Source organism: Daldinia decipiens (genome assembly GCF_022478715.1).
Source record: "Daldinia decipiens strain CBS 113046 unplaced genomic scaffold F4813scaffold_12, whole genome shotgun sequence".
In the NCBI taxonomy this organism is placed as follows: Eukaryota; Fungi; Ascomycota; class Sordariomycetes; order Xylariales; family Hypoxylaceae; genus Daldinia; species Daldinia decipiens.
In genome coordinates, this window is record NW_026054555.1 from 148,201 (window position 1) to 170,115 (window position 21,915).

The 21,915-nt window shown below is 46.7% G+C and overlaps 5 protein-coding genes across 5 annotated transcripts; 2 read left to right on the top strand and 3 right to left on the bottom strand.

The window, feature by feature from the left end:
* Positions 1-83: 83 nt before the first annotated feature.
* Positions 84-2,448, bottom strand: F4813DRAFT_380145 (HET-domain-containing protein; the record flags this gene model as incomplete). Its single annotated transcript, XM_049245535.1, has 4 exons — positions 84-698; positions 799-1,127; positions 1,161-1,991; positions 2,043-2,448. 4 exons carry the CDS (start codon positions 2,446-2,448, stop codon positions 84-86), a joined length of 2,181 nt encoding a protein of 726 aa, XP_049100573.1.
* A 296-nt stretch (positions 2,449-2,744) lies between these two features.
* F4813DRAFT_39543 (uncharacterized protein) lies at positions 2,745-5,440 on the top strand. The gene is made up of 5 exons (XM_049247694.1): positions 2,745-3,321; positions 3,375-3,481; positions 3,559-3,798; positions 3,851-4,297; positions 4,352-5,440. Exons 1-5 carry the CDS (start codon positions 3,238-3,240, stop codon positions 5,334-5,336), a joined length of 1,863 nt encoding a protein of 620 aa, XP_049100574.1. The 5' UTR covers positions 2,745-3,237; the 3' UTR covers positions 5,337-5,440.
* Positions 5,441-5,484: 44 nt separating this feature from the next.
* F4813DRAFT_380147 (uncharacterized protein) lies at positions 5,485-7,629 on the bottom strand (the record flags this gene model as incomplete). Its single annotated transcript, XM_049245536.1, has 3 exons — positions 5,485-6,222; positions 6,276-6,502; positions 6,552-7,629. The coding sequence occupies 3 exons, from the start codon at positions 7,627-7,629 to the stop codon at positions 5,485-5,487; spliced, it is 2,043 nt and encodes a 680-aa protein (XP_049100575.1).
* Positions 7,630-10,440: 2,811 nt separating this feature from the next.
* On the bottom strand, positions 10,441-11,987 carry F4813DRAFT_355722 (uncharacterized protein). The gene has a single exon (XM_049242909.1). The coding sequence runs from the start codon at positions 11,836-11,838 to the stop codon at positions 10,786-10,788; it is 1,053 nt and encodes a 350-aa protein (XP_049100576.1). The 5' UTR covers positions 11,839-11,987; the 3' UTR covers positions 10,441-10,785.
* A 2,196-nt stretch (positions 11,988-14,183) lies between these two features.
* On the top strand, positions 14,184-20,872 carry F4813DRAFT_380149 (uncharacterized protein; the record flags this gene model as incomplete). Its single annotated transcript, XM_049245537.1, has 25 exons — positions 14,184-14,651; positions 14,708-16,016; positions 16,056-16,126; positions 16,160-16,237; positions 16,268-16,290; positions 16,327-16,648; positions 16,679-16,733; positions 16,794-16,873; positions 16,913-16,964; positions 17,019-17,308; positions 17,339-17,374; positions 17,405-17,663; positions 17,694-17,753; positions 17,784-17,797; positions 17,843-17,872; positions 17,906-17,969; positions 18,003-18,037; positions 18,068-18,223; positions 18,257-18,284; positions 18,318-18,398; positions 18,429-18,476; positions 18,507-18,557; positions 18,594-18,638; positions 18,669-18,748; positions 18,938-20,872. 25 exons carry the CDS (start codon positions 14,184-14,186, stop codon positions 20,870-20,872), a joined length of 5,670 nt encoding a protein of 1,889 aa, XP_049100577.1.
* Between the last annotated feature and the right edge of the window lie 1,043 nt (positions 20,873-21,915).

Consider the following 21,915-nt stretch of genomic DNA (forward strand, 5'->3'; position numbering starts at 1 on the left):
GGTACCTATTATTGAATAAATTCCCAACATCGCCATTCTAGTATACACTCAATATTAGCTGGATAATAACAAGTGTCTCGGCCTCAGATGATCCTCACGACACGCCTTTTCAAAGCATGCTTAATCTCCGCAAGGATAGCCAGCGAATCAACTGCTTCCTTACTATCCCAAAGCACGGTTTCTCTAGCAGTAAGATAGAGGCGCTCTATCCGCCTCCAATCATTACCACCTTCAACGCTTTCGAGTATTAAGAAGCATGCGCGTTCGGTAGCCTGGAGGACACGCCGCCACTGGATCAGCTTTAAGATTGCAAACTTTTGCCCTATATAAGCTCTATGCTTTTGTCTGTATTCACTACTTACTGTAGCTTTCAACATGTCGGAAATTCTTGCTAATAACTTTGGATGTGGCGATGGTGGATGAGGAGCGCTGAGTAAGTCCTGAGACTCCAGCTCTAGAAAAGGAGCACGGATAGTGATACTTCCCCCCTTTACGGCACCAAAAGGATCATGAGTAGCAAGCTGTATACTGACATCTATAACTTCGGCGAAGCGTTTGACGCGATCGAATTGCAAGTCAGCCATGAACAAAACCTTTCGACCCAGTATACTTGCCCAACTCCATGATGGAGCAAGATATTGGTCAAGTGAAGTTGGCTCGTCTTCGACATGGCCACTGGGTATGAGTGAGGCTCTTGTCTATTGCATTCCAAGATTAGTCTTGTGCTAATTCCTACATGTCTAAACCGGGAGCAATATCCCAGATACTCAGGTATTTTCAATTTTATAACTTGCTTACCCAGGTGAGGCCTTGTATCAAATCCATCTTCCAAAGTCCAGCAACGTACGTATCACCCGTAGCTCGGTGGAACTCTCTTGCGAGTCCCGACAATGCAGGAAGAGTGTCAGTTGGCTTGGTGAGTTGCCTAGATGAATAATTCTCGATGATCGTCAGCCAGAAATCGAAATGTGACATCCCGAGAAAAAGACCAGGCGGCTTGAAGTATCCCTGCAATGTGAATGGTTTCCAGACAATGGCTCTATGACGTATAGTTTCTAGATCTCGTGCCTGGAGGATATTTGTTAGTGATAGCCATGGAACTGTAGCAGCCGGGGGGATATGCATCTCTCGAAGAAGAGCGATCAATTATCTCCTCCAACTAGGAATTATCTCTCGACGGAGTGACAGAATGAATTCTTTACTGCGATATACCTCCACTATCCTAGCGGTCCGCCCTGCTTCATCCACACTCCCTTTCGGACACTCAAAACACAGCTGCTGTTGACCGAACCATAATGTGCGGGGTGCCAAGAGGGTTTCCTGCAAAACCCAACCTCTAGTGTTCAGAATGCTCTGACGCATCCTTTCATCCCATAGTTCGGACCCTAGGCGCAAGAATACTTTAGGCGGATTCTTATCACCGTTCTTCCAGTCAAGCCAACATCTAAGGTGACTCGACGCTACTCTTTCTCGGAAGATCCCCTCGCTAGTTTTGGAAGCACATGCTGCCGCTATCGTGACAACTGCTCCTCTGTAAACTTCGCGCATCTGGCTAGCCTCCTGGGCCCAATCCTTATCAGAGTCTTGAATAATGCATAACGCATCGATCCAGATGTAACGGATACCGAGGGCTTTGGTGATGTTTATGGCATCACGAATAGTAGGAGGAAACTCGTTAATTGGCCGACCCTCGCGAAATAATCGTTCAGTTCCTGTTGTAAGTATGAAACCAGAATCGCCGCCCCAACAATATGACAGCGCCGCAAATGTTCCACATTGCCCGCCACCATCAACAAGCCTAAGATTCACTCCCTCCGTATCGATAATTCTCGTCGGAAGTTTAGAAGAAGTCGGATATTGAGAAGAACAGGACTTATGCTTATTAATGCAGTCGCCCAGCAATCTAGCTGCAAGTTGCAAACACTTTTGCGATCCCGAATAGCTATATATGGACCTAGCAAGAAGATTTTGGTGGTCCAATGGCTCATGACCTACAATTTTATTTACTCATTACTGTACCATCAGAACAAATCATGACTTACCTCTTAGGGCGCATACTTCAAACGAGGCCAAAGTGCGTACAGCTCCCCTTTCCCCGTTTTGAATGATAGCAACATGAGGCAACCCATTAAGAGTAGCGTCCCAGGCGGTCGTCCCTATGAATATCTGCCGCGCGTTCGTGCCCTTGAGTAACTCATCGTGAACAAGTTCGTTGGGGTGAGCATTACTAGCATACGACTGCCATATGCAAGCGCAGAGGTCACATTCATCGATCGAGGACTGCAACGAAAGCAAGTTGGGATGATGTTCGAAAAAGTGAGGGATTGCCGGCCGGAGACATTCTAACGTATCCGGCGCAGTGGGGTCATTAAAGCCTTTGGGTGGTTGAGCAGCGGCTCTCACCAATAATTCTCTCACATCAAAGTTGATGCATATAGCACAGAGCATGCTGTCACTCTTGGGGCTGTTCAGTGAGATCTGGGCAAGGGGGGGGAATGAAGGAGGTTAATGAGACGAGACTGGGACGAGAACAAGACGAAAATGGTCTAATTTCAGATGCAGCTAGCAACAGATCTTCATGTGGTAAAGCCTCGGCAGCTCGCTGTGGGAATGCTTAGAGGGCAGTGTTTTGAGAAGTCCCAGCGACGCGTCACTAAATATGGCTTGTAGGGCTGATTTCATACGGATTCTTTGAACCGGGGTTTTCGGAATATTCCGTGCCACATAAAGTCGTGATTATGGGACTATGGGACTTTATGCAACGTCCCCCTAGTCCCCTGAATCTAAGAATGCTCCGCCTCAACTCGTCGTATTGTTGACCTATACTCTTGAACCCCACGGCTATCAAGGCTACCAAAGACTATTCAGGACTGCTGGAAACGCACAGGGGCATCATTCTATTCCTCCCCTTCACTATGTTACTCTACCTAGGTAGTGTATATCTACATAAGCTAAAAGCCTGTGCCGTTTGGCAGGATGGGTTTAGGGATAGTATGTAGCGAATCAAATTCGATGTGAATCACGCTTGGCAAGATAGTCGACATCTTCTTTTTTCATATCTTATTGATATTCCCCCCTATCAATCTCCAATCGCCCAACTACCGTCGGCCATCTCTACATAACTACTTGCTTCTGCATGGGTACCTATTTTATCTAGCATATAATCCAGCATATAGGTGCGAATTTAGGCTTTTACAAGAGTGAATTTAGTCACAAAAAGGTATCAGGCGAGATCAAATGCCGATCCCAATGGCGTCGAGCGCACCAAGCTGGCCAGGCGTGCGTCCCGTCAAGACATGCACAGAATGCAAGCAATCAAAGGTGCGTAAACCCAACCTCGCATGTTAGGATAGACTCGACTAACGTTGAGACAGCTTCGATGCGACTCCAAGGATAGATTTCCAAATCCTTGTACAAGATGTCAGGCAAGAAACCTTACTTGTACGGTTGATCCGTCCTTTCGGAGGACGCCAGCTAGAAAGTATGTCTTCAGGCTCGTTGACGCCGAAATATCTGCGTCGGGCTTTGCCTTTAGCGGCTACTAATGACGGCGAATAGACGGCTTGAGGCCATGTCAAAAGAGCTACGAGAGCTTCGAGACCAGAGAATATCAGAAGCGCGCGCCGGTTCTACTACGAGCCCAGACCCGGATACTACACGATCGCAAGATTCATCCATAAATGCATCGCAGCCGTCCGTTACTATTATGATGGACGATTTCGAACTGATGGGCTTGGAATCTTTCGATCTTGGTGGTGTTATAATTGACAACCAAACAGTTATCACGGCATTCAAGCAGTGAGTGTTTTTATTATCAAATAAGTCAATCCAAATTAACAGATCTTGCAAGTTTTACTACCTACTTCCTCCCAAATCTCCCAATACTGGGACCGGTATCGCTCAAAACCATTCATCATTCTCACCCGTTCTTATTCTGGACGATAATTGTTGTCGTCTCACTACGTTTACCTGCAACCTCGGATGAGACCTTATTCGATCGACTCCATGAGCCGTACATGAGAATGCTCAGGGAGGAGATTCTGCGGGCTCCAATGCCGCTAAGCAAGATCCAAGCGCTTTTGATTCTTTGCATGTGGCCGTTGCCAGTACCTCACCAAAGGGATGATCCAAGCTGGCTATACTGTGGGATCGCAGTAAATGCTGCCCTTTATATGAGTCTCCATAGATCGAGCCCAAGATCGGGGGTTATACCTTCTCTGCATAGCGTTGGTCCAGTAGGTGGAAGCGCCCGCGAGAGAACAAACACATGGTTGGGTTGCTTCTATGTTAGCACATCGTAAGCCGTTCGATCTCATAAGATTTATCAGCTAGTTAGCTAATTATCTTTCAGTCTTAGTATGCATCTTGGCCTCCCCCCGATGATCAATACTCCTTCCGACCTTTCTGCTATCCGTGCAACTCTCGGTGAAAATACGCTTCCTCGCGAGTTCGCTGTTCAGCTTAGAGTGCTACTCACTTTGGCGGGGTTTACCAATGTCCTTGTACATAATGCAAACGACGGCGTAGTCGATTCTTCGGTCATTCAGCTTCTTGACGGTGAGCTAGATACACTAAAAATAACTTTTCCCGATGGATGGACAAGCATGACTGACCTTAGTGTCCTGGTCGTGAAAATGCACGTTTACACTCTGGTGATAACCCGGGCTCGATCAGGTACCGGCGCGAAGGAAATATTACTTAAATTGGGGCTAGCTACCGCTCTTCGCATCATTCACCTAGCAAACTCGCGGTTCCATGAGAGGCTTGATAAGAATCAGACGTTAACAGCGGCGCAACGCGAAAAAACGCTACCCAAAGATTACTATAGGGGCCTGGCTTTTGCGACTATATTTCTTCTCCGATACTTTAGTCTCAACAATAATGCCAACGCCGAAGAGCAACAGTTAGCAGCAAACCATGTCATCATGGCTCACACGATATTCAAAACACTAGCTACACGTCATCGAGATGAATATGATAGAGCTGCTAGTCTATTCGAAACCCTCTGCAAGCAAGCACCCGTTTCTGCCGATACTAGCAGGCCCAATCTTCCGGATCGAATGGGGGTATCTATAGTACTAGACGCAATCGATACAGCCCGCGAACTACGCGGCTTTCCTATAAATCCTTCGGTACCTGAGATCGCAGTTACTGCAGAACCTCTACCCAGCGACAACAATATCCCACAGACTGATGTCTTCGCTGCTAACACTCATGTGGAGGAGCCTTGGTCATCGGATCTCGCCTTCGCCAACATGTTTTGGGGTGATCCTTCGTGGGATATCTTCAATCTCTCTACTGACACATCGCAGTTCCATTCAGGACATGGGTTATAACTGAGGGTTATAGCGGGTTGCAGTGGTGTAGTAATTGTATATAAAGGCATGACATAAAGATTTAGACATAATAACCAGAACATAATAATCATAAACTACCTACATATAGATACAAATATAATACAGTACTATCAGCACCTCCTCTACACTAAACCTTAGAGAGGGAAGCAAGTAGTTCTTCCGGCAACTTCAAGTTTACAAGCGGAAGATGTTGCTGAGATCCATGAACGTCATTCTCCATGAATCCTCCACCCGGCATCCGCTTGCCAGCTCGAATACGGGGGATTGTGGCTTTGAACGCCTGGGCCGGATCGAAGAACCCACACCACAATATGTCGCTCTCTGGCAGCTTAAAGACGGTAGCTACCGTTTTAACAGATAGAAGGCCGGAGTCCTTGACCTTAAGATAAGTTTCCCGGGACTCAAATATGAGGTCGAAGGTGATCTCATACGGACCTGAGTTCTTGGACCTTACAACTTGCGCCAAGTCTCCAAGTTTAGTAGGCTTGACATATCCATTTGACTTTGAGCCATTAACAAGTTTAGTCGTTGCGAAGCCTTCCTGAGCGTTTCGCTCGACGCCATTTGCAAACCCGTTGGTAGTCGAGATAGGAGCTTTTGACGACGGTCTGTCTCCTTTGCCTATCAACGAAGCAGACTGGGTAAATAGAGGCTTTTGTTGCTTGTGAGTTCCGTTACCGTTTACACCATTGGTAGCAGAAGTTGAGATGCTATCCCCTAGTAATAAACCCTCCTCGCCTTCTTCAAGATCCATGAGGTGGTACATGGTAAATCGCGAGCATGGACCCAACTCGATAACAGACTTGCCGCCGATACCGAACGCAAAGTTCCCCGAAGTAGCCTTCTGTCCTGGATAACTTCCATGCTAGAAGAAGTTAACGAATGACCGCCTTAGACACAAATAGCAATTCAACTTACAATAACACCTATTCTAGCGGTGGCTGCGATACTGGTTGCTAATTCTTGCGTAGGGGCCAGTGCCTCACCAATGAGGAATACCTCAGGAGATGCATTATCTACACCTTCCTCTGGCTTCCCATAGATATGGAAATCAAAATCCCACTTCTCAGTTACATGGCTATGCTGTTCAGCAGCATAGAGTTTGACAAGCTTGAGTAATGCATCGAGTTGGCTAATTAGAATTGCTGCTTCAATATTAGCAAATGAGACTGCGGAACCATTTAGTGGACTTACGATCTCGGAAGCTACCCAAGAACAGTGATCGGTACCCAATGATACTGGCGGCCTCTAGTTTTACTTGATACGGACCGCTCTCTTTCGAGAAATGGAACTTGCTGCCACGGACTTTGATCGTCCTCTGATCGGGTAGCTGTTCGTAGGTCGCAGAGTTCAGATCGAAATATCCACCCGGGCCATGCAAAATATCAGGGCGCGATTTCTCGTACATCGTGTGTGCAGCCACTGATACCGGAGTACAATGGGCCGCCGGCGATAAAGGCGAGATGGTAAAACCTCCGTCCTTATATACTGTTGCAATAGCTCCGTGTGACTTTGGTACAGCACATGTCCCTCCACACTCAAGAATCTTGCCCATGTGCGTGAATCCACCCATCTGGCGTTGGACCACGGCCGAGTCCACATCGTTCGTATCTAATCCGGCCAAATAAGCGCAATAGGCGACGTACGGGGCTGGGTCATAAGCACGGCCGCCGACTATAACGTTAAAATCCGGATTTGCCTTCATCGCGTCGATAAACGGCTCGGGTCCCATCTGCGCGACAACCACTGACGATTCATCGATATCCTCTTCGGTTAAATCCGGAACACATGGCCCGCATCCACGTACGCCTCCTGCCCTGAGGCGTTCCCGGACTGTGTCCTTTTCGATATTGGAAAATATGGCCACGGTCTTCAAGGAATAGTCCTCATTTCCCTCCTCGGCAGCAATTTCTTCGATAACCTTTACAATCTCCCGAACGTGCTCATCGATTCCATCGCCTCCAGCCGAGCTGAATATCAGCGGAACCCGGAACTCATGGACTAACTTGAGCAGCTTCCTAAGATCCCGAAGGTAAGCTGTACGGGGGCAACCCATTACTTTTTGGGCAAGCCTGTCTGGACCACTATCGGTCGAGCCGGAGTCTAAGATTAGAGCGGTCGGAATACCCGTCGCGAGAAGATGTCTTAAGGCGATAGCGTTCTCCTCCTCATTAAGGCCATAGCCGAGCATGCCTACTGGGGTAATGATATTGCATAGAGGTGTCGATGCTGCCTCGGCATCATTGAACTGGTTATTGATTGCAGCTGACATTTTGGAAAGTTTCTGGCTGGGTTGGGCAGATTTCAGGGATAGAAATGAAGGGTATAGTGTATTGGATATTACTTGCGTAGTTGGATAAAACAGATATAAGATAGAGTTGGCAAATAAAGGGGTGATAAGGTATACGGCTCACTACTTATTCTTATAATACAGAGGCGTGTTACGCTTCGTCCAACCCAAATCTGGTCAGTTTCCCCATACATCACCAATAGCAGAGCAGCGATTTAGTCGTAACAACCCGAACCTCGCATTTCATACAGCACACAGCCACTCCCTATGGCACGCTTCGCTTCCATCGGCCGCCCGGCAATGTTCTATCCTTCCGCTGTCGCCGCCTACGCCATGTTGCAGGCCCACTAAGCGAGATTCGCGTCAAGGCCGATATTCGCTATATAAGCCGGAGTTCGGCGCTATGACAAACTACACCATCCCAACCACTAAGTGAAGCATTATCAATATACTGCCTTCATGTATAGCAACCATAAAGAACTTGGTCTGAACCCTGGTTTAATACACCCTCTTTAATATTGTCTCACATCTTATTCTATTCATGTAGAATTGATGCTCCCCATTGAATCTAATGGTAGTCAGTATGCGTAAAATCATGAAATCTATTAACTAGCACGAACATATTATGATAAGTTTAAGATAATGCACTAGGCCTTTTAATATTAAAGGCTAAGCAGGTAGATAAGTTAATACTTAACGTCTTGGCTATGGCTTTACTATTCAACTCGAAGTCGAAAGACTATATTTATTAACTAGGTACCTAATCGTAAAGGTTCAGCGATTGCGTACCTAATCACTTAACTAAGAGTCAACTCGAATTACTACGACTACTTCGCATAAGGTGTATGAAATAAAGTGTCATCTTCCGCTTTATTAAGCATCCGACAAAGGATTAGATCGTATCATATGTTTAAACACGGACATTAACACAAAAGCTATCTTCCGTAGTTTATGACGACGATCGGATCTTGTGATCTTCGTAACGGAATCGGAGTATATCTTTAAATGCCGATGGCATCTTAGCATTTCTCCGCGAATATCACTTGATACATCAAATGTCTAAAGCATAGCATTGTATCTTTAAAACGCCGTTACTGGAAGATTTCTGACCTTAATAGCCATTATATTAGCCCTGATAGATGTGATTAGTTATACGATAAAGTGCTAACATATAGGTTAAGTGTGTTCAACAGTTCTTCTGTCAGAGATACCCCTTGATTGATGTCATACGTAGAGTGAATGTTAAAAGCAGCAGCGAAGCTGCTGTATAGTAGCCGTATAGTAGCATGAATTTATTAACGCTTGATCTTCTATTCTCTTTCGAGGGCGCGCGGCGCCCCTTATATATCTGCTCTATGTAGATCTATAATTAATACTAGTTTCACTTGTCCCCTGACATCTTTAAGGTTGTGAGTTCGAGCTATACCACCTAGTACATATATTAAGAGATCACCTCATAGATACCTGGTTAATCACGTAGTTAATATAACTACCTAGTAAATCCATTTAGTATAGCTTTTGCAATTTAATGAGGGTCGAGTTCGGGTTCTTATTATATGTTTGTTAGGTACTGAAGTCATAATATTAGGTAGTGAAGGATGCCCGAGCGAGATGAAAAGAGCCCAGCTTCAAGTATATTATAGGTGTAATAGTAATTTATGACAGCTCAAAGATAGCGGAAAGTTACCCTCTTTGATAAACTAGTTACCCAGCAGCTGACTCCTCAGTCTTCTCCTAATTACTATAGCTATATCAGTGCATCAGCAGAGCATATGAGATGGACGCATCCTGAATATAATTACACAGGACTCTATGCTTTGATATTGGTATACCTTAATTATTATCAAACCTACCTATCATTGTCATTGTAACCCCGTTTTCTACATTGAAAATCATAATTTAACAATTGTGTTTTAATATTACCCGAGAACGCATTTTGAGAGCATCCAGTAGAGAAAGTATCTTATAACGCAACATCTACTTTCTACATCCCAGGTTACTCAAGGTACCTAGGTGGGTGACCATTTAATTTCTAAGTTGGCTGATACGAATATGTTATGATGATATTATTACGCGTGCTTGACTCTGAAGCTGCTTCTGCTGTTCTGACCCTGGATGCGGAAAAGATAACTACCTAAAAGTAAACCTTGCTGTAAGGTCTGCCTCGGGATTACTTGAGAGCTTAGATTAGTAGGCATATAGAAGGTTCGTAGCTCTCTAGACAATAGTAAAGGTATTTTCCCGCTGCTTGCTTGATCGTTTTGGCTTTCAGGTGAAGAGGCTCCGAAGAGCACATAAAATTGATGAACATCATAACGCGTTTTGCTCTTATACTCTAGGCTAGGTGATTACCTACCTATTTATATGCCTCGCGTAGTAAGTTGGCCTAGTACGAATACCCTACCCTGATATGCTCTAATTGTTAGATGCGAGCACAAAATAATACTTGAGTGTCATGGTCATTGAACGCACGCTCAAAGTATGCTTTACCTCGTACCCTGATCAGCAAAGTAGGAACATTTATATATGAATTAAGGTTTCAAGTACTTGACGTGGACTTTAACTTAATATCATCAATGTCGAGAAGCAAGGAATATCGTAGGCAAGATGTAAAAATAGCTAATGTCATATTTAATACTAACATTGGTGTTATTTGCATAGCAACGGGAACACGACAAGAGCTTGTCTCTAATTACGTCCTACGTTTTTAGTCATTTTAACTACATGTTAAATATGTTAAAACTAGGTAGCTTAATAAGAAGGATATGCCTATCAGGTACCTAATGGAACACCACTGAATATACGTTCTAAAAAGGGCATTTTAGATAAAATCTGGATTTCTATAAAAGCTGTTTTACTTGCTCGGGCATCGACTAAGTTCGAGGAGGTGTACCGATGTCCAACATATAGTGCCGAGCTGCGAAGTAAGGGATGAGCGGCACTTTAGGTACTGCTATAATATCCAGTTCTCAGCCGCTTGAACATTGAAGGTAGTATCTGTTACCGAAAGTAGCCTCGGGCCAGATATCTCGACTGTTTAGATATGTACTATAGCCTATGTAGCTTGCCAATATCTTAGCTTCGAGTAACTTCAAGGCTATCTTGTACTGATTTCGTCATGGAACTGTAACCAACTAATCACTTCCCCGGCACCTCTTCCTCGTCGGATACGTCTTCCCCTGCTTCAATCGCTTTCTGTCGCTTCTTCGCTTGTCGTTCCTTTTTCTTCTCTAATAATTTGGCCAGCGTCTTCGCAGTATTGAAAACACCTCCCGTACCCGCGCCGCAGGCAGCACAGCTCGGATCTTTTTTATACCTCTGTAATGCGCACGGCAAGCAGAAGTAGTGTTGACATCTAGTCACAATGGGCTCCTTATACGGCCCCTTGCAGATGATACAAGCGAACGGTATCTTCTCTAGTAAAGCTTCTTCGGCTGCGTCAACGTCAGCTTCGTCGGCATTCGCGCCGCGATTGGCGCTGGCCATTACTTTTCCGCCTAGGGTTTTCTTCCCCTTGTTTACGTTTTCCCAATCCTTATCTAGCTGCCAACCTTGTTTGTAGTCCTCACGAGCATGCAGGAACTTGCAGTTATCCCCGAACCCACAGAAGCCTGTCTGCTTGTAGTCTTTGCATACATCAGGCGCGAAGTCGGTGACTGTGATGGTCCTGATGTTGGTGGCAGCCTTAATAGGCCCAACCGTCCGATTGGGCGCATTCGGATTTTTCTGTATGAATTTGGTCTGGTTGGCGAGGCCTTTGTAGGTCCCATCGGGTTGTATGGAAGGGTCTGCCGTTGCATCTTTGGATTTGGGGAGAGGTCGCGTCTTTCCTAGTAGATTTGCGTCCTCATCAAACCAATTTGTCTGTTTTGTAGCATCGTTTGTACTTGTGATAGGTACATTACGATCGGCTTCGAAGACGGTGGCGCCGTGATTTCGGTCGGTTCGTGTTACATTATCCTTGGATGAAGCTGTCACTACCGCAGTATTCTTCTTGCGTCGCATGACCCGTTGTCCTGATTCGTCTTCGGATGATGTATAATCGTCACTGTCGCTGTCGGCAGGCGGTGGTGTCGCTGGGCGTTTTCGGATATTGGCTTTCCCCTTTGCGCCTCGTTTTTTGAATATGGCAACTGGAGCGATAGGAGTGTTGGTCGCTGTTGGAATACTCGGCGTACTGTCGTCGGCCATCGTATAATATTATTTCGGGAGTTTGTACTCAAAGGATTTTATAATGCAGCGAGGAGGGCTGGATGTTGATTTGGTTGATATTGAGGAAATAGGTAAATTTTGCGTCATGTAGCTTGTAATGTTTTCTAATCAAAAGCTTCTGGAAACACTGAGCCTTATCGTACAGGCTATGTATCAACAGCAATCGTCAGGATTTAGCGTATGTACGAATTGTTCCATGTACAATACATACAACGTATTACCTGAACTAGGCTTTATTGGTCGAAACACCCCTACAGTGCGACCGTAATGTACCCAGTTAATTGTCTTTTCAGGTCTCAGCCTTGTATTGTTTCGACTAGCGGGAGTTAAAATTAGCAGGGAACCCCTCTCCGGCGGTGGGGAGCTCTAAGATTGGGTTCTCTTCAATGCTTCATGCGTAACACACGTAACACGATAATTTCCTGTGATCCAATGGTTTCTTGCTTCGATGCCGCAGATAGGTTGCCAGCAAGTTGTATGACGTGTTATGAGATTGAGCTTTACCGGATTCTAGCTCCATATTTTACAGCCAGAAGATTATAAAAATATACGTACTTACCTTCTAAATTCACTGTTGTTAGGTGTAGATGTGGGGAGAGTATGTATAGGTACCTAACCTATGTAGCTCGTGTCATACATGTAATCTGAGTTGGAATAGGGATTATTTGTACGAAATATTGCATAGGTACATAGGTCGGTACCTGAAGTATTTAGTACCTAGGTACCTAGGTATATCATTAGAAGTCTCAGCCGTACAGTACTGTACTAGGCGCACTTTAAGCACTAACGGCCCGCCACGTGTTAGGAGCTAATACTTAATATTTTCACACTGTCTACGGGATATTGCATTGATCCCTACCGTAGCTCATCCACACTTTGTCGCAAATCCACAATGCCATTCAATTGCTTAGTACATACAGATTTTCCGTTCTTCCTATCTTCAACATCGGCATCTTTATTGACTCTTGTCCCCCCTTTCTCTCTCTTCCCTCTGTTGTTTCTCCCGGCCTCCCTTCTTTCCGTCCGGGTCCGTTCTTATTATTTGCGAGACAGCTCTTAGCCAATTTAGGAATCCGACTATTTCTTAGACGGATTTCCCAAGTCTCCAAATTCTCAGCCTCCGGATCCCGTTTGGAGCTCATTGTTTCTTCTTGAGCAGGACGCGTCGTCTTACACGGCACCGGTCAACCGCATGCTCGCGCCGTACCTGCATTCTACCTAACAAACTTACACACTCATTTAGTCACTTATCTCGTCATTCGCTCATCTGCTGTACACTCTTCTAATTGTATCACCCTGAACTTTTCCCATTTTCTTAACCCCAAACCAAATTACTCGCGACACCTTTTTGTTTCCTTCCCCCCCCTTCTCGTAGGGAACTTATTCTGTCTAATCAATTGTTAATACCTACCATCCTTACCTTACGTTACCTTACGTTACCTTACGTTACCTTTAATCCCGACTTTTTAACAAAACGACCGATTTCCTCTTGCTTTTTTCATTTTATTCCGACAATTACTTGCAGTCGACAACATCATCTCGATTATCCTAGACGGGTTAAGGACAGGCCAGGACAAATTTGAATAATACAACGTACCTTAGGTACCTGTCCTAAAACCTTGGGACGTGCAAAATTGTCTTCCTGGGCGGGCACCTGCGTCGCGTATTTCCTGTGCGACAATTTGTTTAGATTGTGCCTTCGCGTTGTACAGTCGCAATTGCACCTGCATGTTTTCAACCCGCGCACTGTACTTCGTACCTCATAACATTGGATTGGTGGAATCGACCTGTCAAAACTTCAAACTCGGACAGACACCGCGTCTTTGAGTTTATAATTCTACCAGTAACATTTGCGCTACCCCTGTTACTAAGAATTCCAGCGCATTCGAATTGACCTGAGACTTTGATCGAGGAACGTCATCCGAGGCATTCAATTCTGATTGACAGCAAATCAATAGAAAATTTTTTGGCCATTAGCTGTTCTGTTTGCCATATTTTTCTCCGTCATCAGGATCATCCAAGTCATCTCACGCCAAAGGTTGGGCGCTGTCAAAGTCCACGCCACACGGTTCGAATCTTATTGGACGTGTACTTTACTCGCTGGGCCTTCGGTTTACCACTCAATCCTTTTCAACTCATTAGGCTGCATCTCTTTGGCTCTTGGACCAGGGGCAGTATTCGTTAGCTCCCGCCACGTCAAAAACATCCTCTTACCAGATTTTTGCGATTCACGTGCGGCCTTCGCGTCTTTATCAGGCTGCATGCCACAATTTTAATCCAAGGGGAAATCGCCTTCTCCTTGGACACCTGCAATCGGCAGCGTGATGGCTTCCTTTGGTAATAGAGGCGGGGCTTCATCGCCCTCGCCTGCCATTGATTCTCGACATGATCCTTTCGTAGTAGCGGCATCACCTCCAAGTGCGGGTCGTCACCGATTATCCACCTTTGACTCTCAAATTTTTTCGCTAAGTCCCAATGCTTCGCCAACGCAGGCGAAGCGTGCATTAGAGGCTCATCTAGCCGAGACGGATCGAAGAATGGAAGAAGCTGGGAAACTAGGCACAGCTTTGCTACAACAGCGCAAGGAGCTAAGTCAAAGATTAATGGAAGTTGAGAAGCAGCAGGCTGAAGGAGAACTTTCTGATGATCTGCGACAAAGACTGGCTGAGATTGAAAAAGACTATAATGATGTCGCCAGGGAAAGCGCACGTGCATTTCTACCAAAGCAGAGGATCCCTAGTAATGAAGCTGCTGCTGGATCGCCATTTGCGCCAGAAAGCAAAGGAGGCAGAGTGAGATTTTCTAATATAAACTTCAGTGAGCATCAGTCAACTAATTGTTAACGCAGCGTTCCGTGAGCCCTTCCAAGTTCGAAGACCAGGCAACTGCATCTCCAACCAAATTCAGTGTCCCCAACCGAAAAGTCCGAAACCAACCTGCCAATCGAATCCACGACATCGAGTTTGCGGCGGAAATCAGCACATCTCTAATTGCCCAGGTGCGCAATTTACAAGGCCTGCTTGCCGAGAAGGAAGAAGAGTTGAAAGAGATCAGAGTTGAGAAGTCTAAGCTTGAATACGAAGCAGAAGGTTTCCAACAGCGAGTTAAGACACTGGATGAGAGTGAGCATCGTTACAAGGATGAGAACTGGAGTCTCGAGACTCAGGTTCATGATCTCCTTGCTAAGGAGAGAGAGGCCGAGGATCGGTACAAAAAATTGCAACAGACTCTAACTGTTCTTCAAGCCGAGAAGAATTCCACCCAAAAGGAATTGGACGAGGTCAAACTGAATCACTCAAAACTTAGCGAGGAGTATGCTGCGGTAGTCAAGCATCACGATATAGAACTTGGTTCTGCAAAACGTAATATAGTCATTGCCGACACCGAACGAGCGGCCCTGCGCAAGAGGATAGATGAATTGACCGGACAGAATCAAGAGCTCGCCAAAGCAGTATCCGCTTCGCAGAGAGCGAGAGTGGTCGAGCGCGAATCAATCCTTGGTATGAACCAAGAAGATTCCGAATCTGCGCAGGACAAGACAACGCCGGAACACTCACCTCCTCCTTCGCCCGTGAAAGGAACACCGCGACACTCTCTGTTAGAGTCAGAAACGCTCAAGACATCTTTAGGCCATGCTCATCGCACAATCCAGGGACTGAGGAGCAATGTGCATAGGGAGAAGACTGAAAAACTTGAACTCAGGCGCATGCTACAAGAAGCTCGCGATGAACTAGAGAAATTACGAAACGAGCCTCCGCCGCCACCTAAACGCACACGCAAAGCCGAGGTGAAAGAGCAAAGAAAGCCGTTGCGGGGACTACTGGGAGGCCTGCGTACTGTTCGAAGCGAAGTTTTTTCTGAAGACTCGAATTGGGAGGACCAGCCCGATTCTACAAGTCCAGCTCATTCGACACTAGCTTCGCGATCCAGTAAGTTTGAATCCGTAGCGGAAGAGCCATACGAGCAGTTTGAAACAGCCAACGAGACGAGCGACGCTGCGTTTGAAACCGCACATGAGCCGGCGACTGAGACGGACGACTTCCATACGGGTGCTGAGGAATTTTCGAGCGACGATGATGCCGAGACTGAAACCGAAACCCCTTCGAGGCGCCGTACGCCTAGAAATAGCATATCTGGCTTCCAGGGACGTCTACGGAGTGAGTCTATGCACAGTACAGCCTCAACCGAGGATGAAGATTTTCCCTTTGGCTATGATGCTGGAGCGCCTGTCACCTTGCCGCCCTTACAGGCCAAATTTCCTCTCCGAGTTAGTCGCGGTGCTTACCGTCGTTCGAGACAGCCTAGTGAGGAGCCCGCTTTCCTCAGCAGTCCCCCAAGTATTGCGAGCAGCAGTGTAGCAGGCACTCCTCATCAACCTGTCAAAAATCTGGCTGCTGAACTGGGCGAGTTCGACGGTAGTGACAATGAATCGTATCTATCTGCAACACCTAGTAGGAGATCCATTAGGGGCAGGACCGTATCGCCTCCACCACCGGTTCCTTTTCTGCCGAGGGCTATCATGGTGGATTGTAGTACAATGACAGATGAACTGCCAGATACGCACACTCATGCCGCCGATTTGGTAGCTCTTCAAGCCGAACATGAAAAGGCCCTCAAGGAAATCAGCGATGAAAAGGCATTGTCGTACGCAACGGCTCTGGATGAGCTGAAGAGCAAGCATGAAGAGCAACTGAGCAAGATGCAGCGTGAAGTCAGCCTCGCCCATACCCATGAGCTTGAAACTTTGAAATCAAGCCATACGGATGAGATCAATAAGTCAATTATGGAGGTTAAAGCTGTGCATGGACAGGAACTCGAGGCTTTAAGATTAAGTCATGCGGATGAGCTGGCGAAGACTCTTGCTAATGCCCAGAGTACTTACGCTAAAGAGCTTGAGGTGCTAAAGTCTAATCATGCCAAGGAGATCAACGAAGTTATTGCTGAGACGAATGCAGCCCACTCTCGAGAACTGGAAGCTCTCAAGTCCAGTCACGTTGACGAGATAAGTAAAGCTGTCTCCCACACTCAAGATACTCATTCTCGCGAATTGGAGATGCTTAAGTCTAGCCACGCCGACGAGATTGACATAGCTCTTGCCGATCTCCGTGGATCTCACATACAGCAACTTGAGGAGCTTCGATTAAGCTATGCCAATCAAGCCGCCAAGGAAGCAGCTGAAGGCCAAACTACCCATGCTCAAGAAATTGATGCCTTGAAGGCTTCTTTCGCAATCGAGGCATCCCAGAAAGACCTGGAAAGCAGGGCGGCCCATGACGCTAAATTGGAAGCTCTCAAATCTTCTCATTTGGAGCAGATGATGGCAAGAGAGGCCGAGATCATGGCCACACATGCTACTGAATTAGACAACCTGAAAGCTAAGCATGCTGATGAGTTGAAGAATATGAAGCTCGAGAACGACAACCGTCATGCAGCAGAAATCGCTGCTTTGGTTGCTGCACATTCAAGTCAGATCAATCAGCTGAAGAATGAACTATTTGACGCGCATTCAAAGCAAGTACAGACCCTCCAAATCGAATACGCCGAGCAACTTGAGAAAGCGAAACAGCATTCCGATGCGACCCATTCGGAAGAGCTTGCATCCTTGACGGCAGCCCATTTAGCACAACTAGAGGAAGTAAAGAACGCATTGGTTGCGGCTCACGGCAAAGAATTGGATCTCGTTGAGGCAGCACATATGAAGCACGTCGAAGACCTTAAGAACGCTGCCGATGCCCAACGCGGTGCAGAAATTGCCTCGCTTGTAGCATCTCATGAGAAACAAATTGATTCAATTAGGACTGAGAGTCAAGCGACATTGGTGAAAGAACTCTCAGCTCTAAAGGAAGTTCATGCACAGGAGATCGATAACCTAAACAGTCAACATGCTGCTACTCGTACTAGGGAGCTAGAAACCTTCAAGGCAGCTATCGACAAGCAAGTCGAGTCATCCAAGACCGAAGGCGACGCAGCGCACTCTCAACAGATTGAAGCCCTCAATGCTGCCCATGCGGAGGTCCTTGAAGCTCAAAGACGCGATAGCGAAAAGTCTCAGTCGCAAGCCTTGGAGTCTCTGAAGGCTTCGCACGAAAGGAATATCGAGACTCTGATGAGTGAAAATGCAACCGCAAGGTCGAAAGAGCTAGAAGATGTTACTTCGGGTCACCTGAGGGAGTTGAATGTATTGAGGCAAGAACTCGAGTCTTCTAAGACCAAAGCTCTTGAAGACCTTGCCGCTACTCATTCGCAGCAATTAGAGAACCTTCGCCAGGGCCACCTCGATCAATTGGCAGCGTTGAATACTCAGCACGAGTCCGCTAAGGCCAAGCTGGAAGAAGAACTGGCTGGCGCACATTCGGAGGAGCTTGTCGAGCTTCGTCGAAACCTTGAATCATCTAAGGCTTCCGAAATAGCCGCGCTAAGTGACAGTCACGCAAAGGCCTTAGGCATACTCAAGATAGAGCACGAAGCAGCGGAGTCTCAAAAACTGCAGGAGCTGACCGATGCCCATTCTCAATTGTTAGAAAATCTCAAGACTGAGCGTGATGGGACTGAGGCACGGAAGTTGCAAGAACTGACACACGCCCATTTGCATGAACTGGAAAATCTTCGCGAGACCAGTGATCATGCGAAGTCCGAAGCATTGTCAGCCTTGGCGGCAGCTCACGCAGATGAGATGGAAAGACTCAAGGAGGTTCACGGTGATACGCAATCCCTAAAGTTGCAAGAGTTGGCAGAAAATCATGCCCTCGAGTTGGAGAATCTTCGAAATGAAAGAGACAGTGAGAAATCCAAAGCATTAGCAGCCTTAGCGGCAACTCATGCGGCTGAGTTGGAGTCACTAAAATACGAGAACGAAGCAACACACGTGCAAGAATTAGAAGAGCTCAAGGTTGCACATATCAAAGCACTAGAGACCCAACATGCTGTGCATCAATCTACTCTTAGCAAAGCATTGGAAACTCTTAAGAACAACCATGTCAATGAGCTTGAGCATCTTAAGGAGCAACATGACATCGCCCAGGCCGAAGCTCTTGAAGCTCTTCGTGCAAGCCACTCCCTAGAGTTAACTCGGTTCAAGAACGATGCCGACGTCGCACTCACCAGAGAACTAGCCGCTCTCAAAGCCGATCATGCAAGCGCCCTTGAGTTGTACCAGAATGACAACGCTGCAGAGAAAGAGAAACTTTTGGCCGATCACGCCGCAGAACTCGAAGCTTTACAAATTTCTCTCCAAACCAAACCTCCTAGCCTGGGTTTCTCCACAATCAACTCAACAGAAACCGAACCGGTTGAAGTATCCGAACTCAGAAGCCCTAAACGCGATGCCTTTATCATTCCCCATGAAGATCGCTCGGCACATACATCATCTGATACCGGACTCGGACTTCTTGGGCGCAGAGGTGAGAGAGCTTCAACACCAGAGATTGCAGAAGATGATACTCGCCAATCTCCAAGTGCCACACCTGTTCCCGAGACGCCAGAATCAAAGACACCGTTTAAAGAGTTATCTGCCAACACAAACATTCGTCCTTCGCAGAAGCCAGGATTCTCTACTTCCAACCAAGGTTGTCAGACTACTCTGACTTCAGACGGGCTTGATCAATTACTGAAGCAGCAAGGCTACGTATCTCCTGACTCGTTCACAATTACCACGTCTCGTGGTGAGGTCATCGTAACACCCTTCGATGAAGCAGAGGCAAGACAGAGAGTTGGTGACTCTGGCTTTATTTCCGCCACAGGCCCAGTGGCCGCGCGACAAACAGACATTCTAGCCAGTGCTCAAGCTCCCGCTTCACCTAGGTTGCCTTTGCCTCCTAATCATCGAGAAGCAATTGAAGGCGCACGTACGCACTCATCCAGCGGCGGTAAAGGGCCAATGGGACCTCCAGCACTCCCTGCGTCCGCGTACAATAATTCAGGCTCGAGACCAGAAACACCAAGTAGCAGACGTCCATTGTCCCCAAGCTCCATTGTCAAAGGCACACCAACACCCAAAGCAGGCCGAAGTTCAACCCCAGGTTACGCAGATGTCCACTCCGGGCCAAGGATGCTCCTTCGCAGCAGACAGTCATCCGTGTCGTCCTTTGCGTCCGAGATCGATACAAGATTCAATATCCGTGGTGAAATGGGTATGGATCCTTCGGCTTTTGGTCCTAGTACCGATCCTCGCATGATCCAAGCCATCACACAGACCATGATTGGTGAGTATCTTTGGAAGTACACACGCAAGACTGGTCGCGGAGAAATGTCCGAGAACAGACACAGGCGATATTTCTGGGTACATCCTTACACTAGGACATTATACTGGAGTGAGCGTGACCCATCCACCGGCGGCCGAACAGAATTAAAGGCAAAGAGTATTCCAATCGAGGCTGTACGCATAGTCGGTGATGACAACCCAATGCCGCCCGGACTTCACAGAAAGAGTCTAATTATCGTTTCTCCCGGCCGAACGGTAAAGTTCACATGCACTACTGGTCAGCGACATGAGACTTGGTTCAATGCACTGTCGTACCTCCTCCTTCGGACAGGCGATGAAAGTCAGGCGGATGCCGAAGACGTGGCCGGCCAAATCACGCAAGAAGATGTTGACGAGTTCAACCCTTCAATTAACCGACGACCAGCTAACGGCAACCGCCCGCGACCTCCCCCATCCTTGTCTTCATACAATTCAGGGGCTACGCGTTCTGGTTCACCACGGGTAGAAGTGTCCATGAGTATCCCGACACTTACTCCCACGCGTGAGAGAGAAGCCTCTCGAAGTGGTACTCTAGGAAGATTAAGCGGGTATTGGAAATCGAGTTCGATAAATAGCACGTTCAGTAGCCTGAGAAGCAAAACCCATATCCCTCAAGAGGGCGCCATATATGAAGCAAGCGAGGTTCCTGACAGCGCTGAGGATCTAAGACAAATAATCGAGGAACAAGACCGAGCGTCTGACAGGCTCGAGAATGTCAGGGCTTGCTGTGATGGTGAGTTTAACGAAGTGTTCCTTTCAAATTGCATGTACTAACTTGAGCATAGGGAAACATGATGTTGGAACCTTGTCACACACCAAGCGTGGACGCATCCATACCTCGCATTCACAAACCCATTCACACACACACCCCGGGCCGTCAACGACGCCGACACCTGGGAGTACCTCTATACGGGACTCGCGCGCCACTACGTAACTTGGTAAACACCTACAATTGCAGCAACACCAAGTTTAGACCTATTCTAGTCGATCACTCAATATAGCATTTGCACCGTCTCACTCCGTTTTTCTCGCTACGAAGACCATTCATGGATTTTCACGACGCTTACGACTTGCATTTTCCTTTCCGCATCCTCTAATTCGCATCAATTCACAGGGCTCTATACCGCACCGACTCGCCGTGGTCGGGGCTACGATCGCATTCCATTGTGTTAAAATTGTGCCAACATACCCAAAGCTATTTCTCGCAATCATTCTGGAGTTCGGAGAACAAAAGGACCGTTTCACGCGCCATCAGATTAGTCGAATACGGATACTCGATATGGTCGGTAAGCCCATGGGGAGGAAGTTAAGGAGGCAGTTAATTTTACGAGACTCCGCCTATAGGAGACGATATTCCTTTGCCAAGTGTAGAGTCTCTACCCGGTCTAAGTTTCACTGTACGGTACTCTTTTATCTTGAATGCTCTTAGGCGGATTGGTCAAAGGGAGGGCACTATTACATGCTGTCGTTAGAGTATTGGCATTACCACTGTTGAATGAGATTGTTTTTTTATTATCCCCGGTGCCCAAACTACAGAAATGATTTATGCTCCAACCGGCTTCATTTGAGTTCGGTCTGCTGGGTAGGATTATATCTCCGTAAAGTGGCTATGTTACGGAGACTTCAATATATCCGATAACACCGATATTACCGGAAGTAAGCTCTCAACAATAGCAAACAATAGCATAGTAATACCAGTAATCGTTACTAATAAGAATAACATCGGATGTTGTGTACCATCTGCATACCGTCATATTGTGACCCATCCTGATCAAGTGATAGAAATAGGACAGGCATTACTTCGTAAGTCGTTGATT